Source organism: Sus scrofa, chromosome 18 (assembly GCF_054392235.1).
Source record: "Sus scrofa isolate SSC_HxYL_T2T_F1_AM1 chromosome 18, Sscrofa_HxYL_maternal_Yorkshire_Landrace_v2.0, whole genome shotgun sequence".
Classification (NCBI taxonomy): Eukaryota; Metazoa; Chordata; class Mammalia; order Artiodactyla; family Suidae; genus Sus; species Sus scrofa.
The window spans coordinates 37,706,796-37,714,004 of record NC_139400.1 but is presented as its reverse complement, the minus strand read 5'-3'; the positions used below and the strand labels follow the sequence as shown (position 1 = coordinate 37,714,004).

At 38.7% G+C, this 7,209-nt stretch overlaps 1 protein-coding gene across 6 annotated transcripts in view; it reads left to right on the top strand.

Moving 5' to 3' along the window:
* Window positions 1–831: 831 nt before the first annotated feature.
* CFTR (CF transmembrane conductance regulator) overlaps window positions 832–7,209 on the top strand; it is a 190,818-nt gene continuing 184,440 nt past the window's right edge. For 2 of the 6 annotated variants that reach the window (XR_014833210.1, XM_021078522.2), the window contains exon 1: window positions 832–964. Coding sequence is in view for 1 of the 6 variants with exons in the window: in NM_001104950.1 (NP_001098420.1) it covers window positions 1,963–2,015 (53 nt within the window). In the remaining 5 variants the exon portion in view is untranslated. 6 annotated transcript variants of the gene reach the window in all.

The window sequence follows — 7,209 nt, the reverse complement described above, 5'->3', positions numbered from 1 at the left end:
AAAGATTGACAAATATTTGGGGTCTCTTTGAGGCACATCACTGGGTCAGATTCTATGATCTTTGGTACTTAATTCTTAATCTCTTTATTGTCACTTGCTCTTTGAGAATAAAGAGCAACTGATTACCACTTCATTTCAAAAATGTGTGTATTACATTTGATGGCTTGCATTAGCAGTTACAAAGCAAACAGTAGAGTCGGGGTGGGGGAGTGGATGAAGTAAATTCAATCCCATACCTGGGAAAAGTCAATAATGACGGCAGAGCCTAGGTTTGTACTCCATTCAGAGAAAGGAAAACACAGGCACAGGATTTGAAGCAAGGGATCGTTGAGTTAGAAATGTTTTAAGTTCTCCCCTGGTATCTAACTTTCTGCAATCTGATCATCTCTTTGGTATTATTTTCCCTACTTTAAAATTTAGGGTAATATAATTTAAATGCTTATAAAACTCACTTCAAGATTAAAAAAAAAAGGTGACATTGAAATGCAAAGGGGAGCTCTAAAGAACTGCTGAACCCATTCATTAATTTAAATATGTGTTCCTGTCTTCCTGTTATTATGAAGAGCACAGTTTGGGTGACCACAAGTCAACAATACGGTAATTCACAAGTACACACCCTTGCCTTAGTTGTAGAGGCATTAATCAGACCAAAGTTTTTACTTTCATTTGAATTTTTCAATTTAAACTCAATATGCCCTTGCTTTTACACACTAGGATTCAGGAATTAAAGGTTTGGCTCTTTAAAAACCATGAGACAGGCACACAATCCACACAGCAAAAACTCAGGGAAGCTAGGGCGCCCACACCTGGGAAAGCTTAGATGCCCTCCAAGAGTTGATGATGGCGTTTCTCGAGTCAGGTGGAGTTAACAGGCTACCTTCGCTTCAAAGATTGTTTGGATTCCTTTCAGCGTATTAGTCAAGAGGTTTTGCTGACCGACACTAGGAAATGTATAGCAGGGCGGGTGAGTTTACATACTATCTGCTTATCATCACCGTAGTCGCTAATACACACAAGCCTTCTCGAATAACGCAAGACAAACTGAAAAACTTAGGACAGACAATGAGCAAATCCTGGGAGGTTCATATAAAGCGGTCACTTCTCTTACCTCCTTATAGGATTTTTTTCCCCCCATAAGTATTTCTGCTAAGGGGTCCGACTTGGAGCTCACCTAAGCCTGAGACTAACAAGCTTGGTTCTTCTCTCTGGCACTCAAAGGAAGCGCTAAGGTAACCAGATCAGACGCTGCTGCGGGACCTTCCGGCTCTCTGTGGTTGCATTTTGATACAAGAGACGAATTTTCGTTCCCCTCTCAAAATGCACCTTGCAAACGTTAACGCGAACCCAGCTAGGATCTCGGAAAAAGGGAGGAGGAAGAAGTCTCGGGGAAGTTGGTCGCGGCCGGGCCTCGGGTCCCGCTGAACCTGGCGTGCGAGGGGTTTCCAGGAGGCTCCCTGGGGACGGACTGGTTCCGCTCTTGCCGGTGGCGCCTTCTGTCCTCGAGTGTCCGAGACGAGACCCGGAGAGCGGCCGCGACCGTCTCCCCACCTGCGCGCTGGGTCGGACCCGGACCGTGGGGACGCGGATCTGAGAGGAGCGCGCGAGGGAGGAAGGTTGGGAGTCAGAATCGGGAAAGGGAGGCTCGGGACTGCGAGGGAGGGAAGGAGGCGAGAAGGAAGGAGAGGTCGGGGAGCGGGCGGGGTGGAGAAAGCCGCTAGAGCAAATTTGGGGCTGGATCAGACAGCGTCCAGCTTTTAACCTGGGCAGTGGAGGCGGGGGAAGGAGCGAAAAGAAAGGGGAGGTGTGTGGGGTAAGTGTGGGTGGGGGGAACTGGAAGCAAATGACATCACCGCAGGTCAGAGAAAAAGGGGCGAGAGGCAGGCGCCGAGAAGAGTAGGGCCTTTGGCATTAGGAGCTCGAGCCCGGCCTGCCCCGCCAGGGACCCCGGTTCCCCCAGAGACCATGCAGAGGTCGCCTCTGGAAAAGGCCAGCATCTTCTCCAAACTTTTTTTCAGGTGAGAGGGTGTCTAGCTGAGCTTTGGAAGGACACGTGCCCAGGAAAGAGGAGGACTGGTGTGTGGGCTGCGTTTGGGGTGGAAAGGGTTTTTTTTTCCTTAAATGCATGGTCATTCATTATTATGGACGAGAATGAGGGTTTTGTGGAATAAAATAGGAAACATTAGGAAGAGATAAAAAGAATAAATTGAAGCTGACTGTTTCAATATAGAGCCTTAGCTTAACACTGAACTTTTAACTACTTGCAACTGAAAATCGTACTCTAAGACCCACATGTGCTACTGTGTAATTGTTTTCTTAGGTTTTTCTAAGGAATTAGAATTATAAACTTGTTAATAATAAACACTTAAGTTTGGCCCCTTGTTGGAAACTTAGATGTCTTCTTGGCACACATACTGGAGGCGCCTTCCCTGCATGTAGTAGATGCTCAGAAAACACTTGTTGACTGAATTTTGAACGTTTTTTAGGGGAGGGGGTGAAGTGGGTAATATGTACTTAAAATTTTTATTGTTATGACACTGAGTATACCTAACAAGTAGTTGCTGCAATTCCATTATTATTTTAAGAATGAAAGCAAATCTTTTAAAATATCTAATTAAAAAAAAAAGCCAGTTCTACAAGCTAAACATTTTAAAAGAGGAGTCAGAATTGTAAAAAAATGTGAAGCCATGGGAATAGATACTAAAGTTAAACCAACTGACATTTAATAAATTGTACTCTTATCCTGCTTTGCATGTGATGAGCCATAAAACTTGTGAACTTCATCTAATGAGATTTTTAAAAATAGAGTCTAAGTTCAGAGTCTTAGGCAAAGTGTAATTAGATGTAGCATTTCATATTTGAAGTGTTCTTTGGATATTGTATGTACTTTATTTCTGTTCTACTTGTATGAATGAATGAATGAATATGTACAGTTGTCTCATGGGATATCACTTAATTCATAATTATCCACTGAATCAGCATACTTAGGTATCAGAAAAGCCAAATGTATTATAAATATACTCATGTGTGTATGGCGGGAAGGAACTTGGCTTTCAGATCATTTTGTTTTATTTTCTGAATGTGTAGCGAGCCTGGATAGAGCTCAGGTGCTAAGGAGAGGGCACTGGCTACTGAAGGAAGCTCCTCCCTGTGGAGGGGAGAGAAGGGCTTTACTCTTCGGAACTGCCATTTGGGTTGGTATTTTCAGTACCTTTTGCTACTCCGTCTATACATACAGGATTATCTGTTGATCTGTTTCCCTGCTACTTATAAAATCAGAATGCTTCTTGACATAAACTGTAGCCTTTTAAGTAGAATACTTGGAAGAACCTAAATGCCATTCCATCTAAAAATGCAGTTTTCAGAAGAATGCCTATTCCATGGCTGCTTCTAATACTAAGGACCTTTCAGTTAGCTCATTGTTGTTTTAAGTTAGATCATTTCTGGTCTGTCAAAACAGATCACCTTATACATTTTAGTATAGTTTTAAAAATGCTCTCAGGTTCATTTGGAAAAAAATAAATATGCAATGGCTACTAAATGTGTTAAGAGTGTATTCATTCCTGTTCTCCAAACTACTTCATAATAAGTTGCTTTAAGAATAGATATATTTTGAAAAGATAAGTTCCTCCTATTTATAGGAACTCATGATCACCTAAAGTACCAGTGATTGTAAACTTCCTTCTGAGTTGTAATTCTGAAAGGGTAAGAACCTTATATTTTGCATTGGATTAGACAGTACTGCTTAGTGGTCAGGGTTGTTTTGTTAGGTTTTGGATTCAGAGTGTTTTGATTCAAATCCCAGATCTGCTACTTAGTAGTTACTGGGTGACCTGAGGCAAGTCCCTTAACATCTCTGTTTGTATGATTTGACCTTTAAAACTTGGAGACTAATAGGACCAATGTTTTAGGGGTTAATCTGTTGAGAAAATACATGTAAAGTAGTTAGTATACTAAATGTTATCTGCTATTATTATTATGATTAATTACCATATTTTTACAGTCTTTACAACTCCCTGTACCTTGTTTACATAAGATAATTCAGTTCATCTTTGTTAAATATAATTTTGTGACTATTTACAATAAATGGGCCTAGACGAGAATTTAATTTAGGTAAAATCTCATCTACCATGGCCTTAACAGATATACAGGAAAAAAGTCATGTGCTTGTGTTGTATGTTGCTAAATACCTTAGAATTAAGCTTTCTGAGTATAATCCATTCAGTGTCAGAGCACAAAAGAGTAAAGCTGTTATGGTCTGTGTTATAGATTTATTAAATAGATCTTTTATTGTCTGGGTTTTGTTATTGGAAAAACTAATAAAGGTTATAACAATTTTAAGTAATTTTGTGTGAGTTTCTTATCAAGTATGAAATTTGAAAGACATCTGTAGTGTTATAATGCATAACATAATAAAAATGTTATAAAGTCAATATTATAAAAGTAATCTAAAAGAATTTCACCACAAAAATTCAAATAGTTTGTATCATGGAGACCAGGTATATTAAAGCTTTTATGAAATACAAAGGTGTTTTTAAACTAGAGGTGATATATTTGCATAGAATTTATGATTCATATACCAGTGCAATTGAGTTATACATGTTTGCCAACAGAAATTATAGTTTTAATTTTTGAGCAATTTTTCAAGTTTACATTTTCTAACTTTTAAGTGGTTATTCAGTTTATTCTCTGTCTTTTCTCTCATGCCCAGAATTTCTTGTGCTCACTTTAGTGTTAGATTGTGTATCAAACCAAGTGTCAGATGACACAGCTTGAATTTTGGTCATGGGATCCATACCAGAATTCTAGATCTGTACTTGAGGAATTGTCAGAGCCCCACAGAATCCATGTGTACAGTGCCACAGATTTTTTACAAGACCAAATATAGGGGTCCCCAATAAATTCCACAGATAACTCTCAAGTAAGACCAAAAAGTAAATAATGTTAGGAGCTAAGGTAGAAATTCAGCAAAGAATTGCATATTGTAAGTCAAGTCCCAGGTTAATAATAAGATAATTTAAGGTACTTTTGTAATTATTAAACAAAAAGTAATGAGAGATTTTTAAAGAAATACACTAAAATTTCTACATCAGAATGGGTGTGACGGATCAAAATAGCTACCAATGAAAACCAAATTCACACCCTAAATGTTCTGCCTTTGATCAGAATATTTTTGGGTTCCTTTAATGGAATTACTTTTCAAAATAATGTACATTTATTTGCATTTACTTTTTAGCCAGTATTTTATAGTCATGGCTTGCTTTAGATGAAAGGACTATCGGACTGATCACTTGGACTTGCTTTTTTGATTGTAGCTCAAAAAGCATGAAGATTTTCCATCATAATTTGCTTTGTTAGCAGCCAAGTGATACTGAAGTTTAGGCATTATTCAAAAAATATATTGCAAACCTTGGAGTTCCCGTCGTGGCGCAGTGGTTAACGAATCTGACTAGGAACCATGAGGTTGCGGGTTCGGTCCCTGCCCTTGCTCAGTGGGTTAAAGATCCGGCGTTGCCGTGAGCTGTGGTGTAGGTTGCAGACGCGGCTCGGATCCCGCGTTGCTGTGGCTCTGGCGTAGGCCAGTGGCTACAGCTCCGATTCAACCCCTAGCCTGGGAACCTCCATATGCCGCGGGAGTGGCCTAAGAAATAGCTAAAAAGACCAAAAAAAAAAAAAATATATATATATATATATATATATATATATATATTGCAAACTTTAAAGACATTTCTTAATGAAGAGAAATATAAATGTTTTGAGCAGCAGAAGCATGATTGCAATAAGTATTAAAGACCCATAAAGATGACGATTTTGAAGAGGACCACACTTACTTGATTATATAAATTGCTGTATATGTAAAAGTCATCCATCACAATGACTTTATATTTTATTTACATGCTTGCAGAGCATCAGGAAATCCAAAATTATGGCAGAGCCATAAATATTTGAGCAGTTTGTCTGGAGCATTCGAAGAAATGCTGCCAAGAGAGACCATTTGGCCATTCAAACAAGGGTCTCATTCTGTCCCGATTGATACACAGGCAGTATCTCAGGTTTGTCTCTCAGACAGGGTTTAGACTATCCAAGTCAAAAGAAATAGATGCAGAAAACAAAAGGCCAACACGAGATGCACAATCCATCCATATTGAGATGTACAGCTGCCAAGTGTCCCTTGATACGATGCGTCCATTTAGGCAGTCAGTGTGCAGGTGCCATCCAGTGAGGACAGCCTGGGGTTCTCATAAACTCTCTTGGCTTTGTCTCCTGTAGTAATTGGAGGAGACCACTTTTGGGACAGGGAGCCCTCCCTCTTGAACAGTGTGGCTTAAACCCTGAGTAACATTGACTCGCTATACCAGTCCCTTAAAATTCCATTCTATCCATCTGCCTTTTGCTAATCATGCTTTTTAATGATGCAGTTCAGATTTTTGACTTTGGATATGTGTCAGTTTTGATTGATTTAACTCTCAGAGTTCTAAAAGTACCTCCTTTGCATGATATGATTAAAATTGTAATTGTATATATAATTGTATATGTAATTGTAAATATGTATGATTAAGTTTCTTTTAGTTCATTTTGCAAGTTTCAAAGATTCTGCCTTGGTTATGAAGTGTATTCCACTAGCTTTTATATGCTAGTTCAAAATATTACTTGACTCTCTGGGAGAATTCTTATATGTTTTTAATACATAATATACAGTAATATACTTTAAGATTTCAGTCCTTGCTAAGGAGAGAAGTGAAATCAGTTTTCTTAAATGCTTCATCCATTTGTTTGATGTGACAGTCAAAATCACACTAGAGTTGACTAATACACTAGGGAAATCATGGTTTTCCAGCTTTACATTTATGTTTCATGGAAAAAAGTTGATACTGTTCAATGCATAAATGTTAAAACTTGTTTAAAAGGTCCTTAAATGATCTCCACTATAAAATGTATTATTATTGTCAGTGTCACTTCACAAGAACCTGTAATTTCAGTGATAGAGCTACAGTGTAAGTATAGGATTGCAAAACCATCAGAGAAGGGTGTTAACTGTTTAGCATGCAGCTATATGTTATTTGTCAAAACTTTAAAAACACCTCTGACTCAGCAGCAATTTTGGCAATTTTGATTCCACTGATTCCTGACGTATCTCTGTAAGGCACTTCCCTGGAGCAAAATCCTTACGATGCAATGAGGTCAAAAGGGGAAAACAGATTATGATAGAGA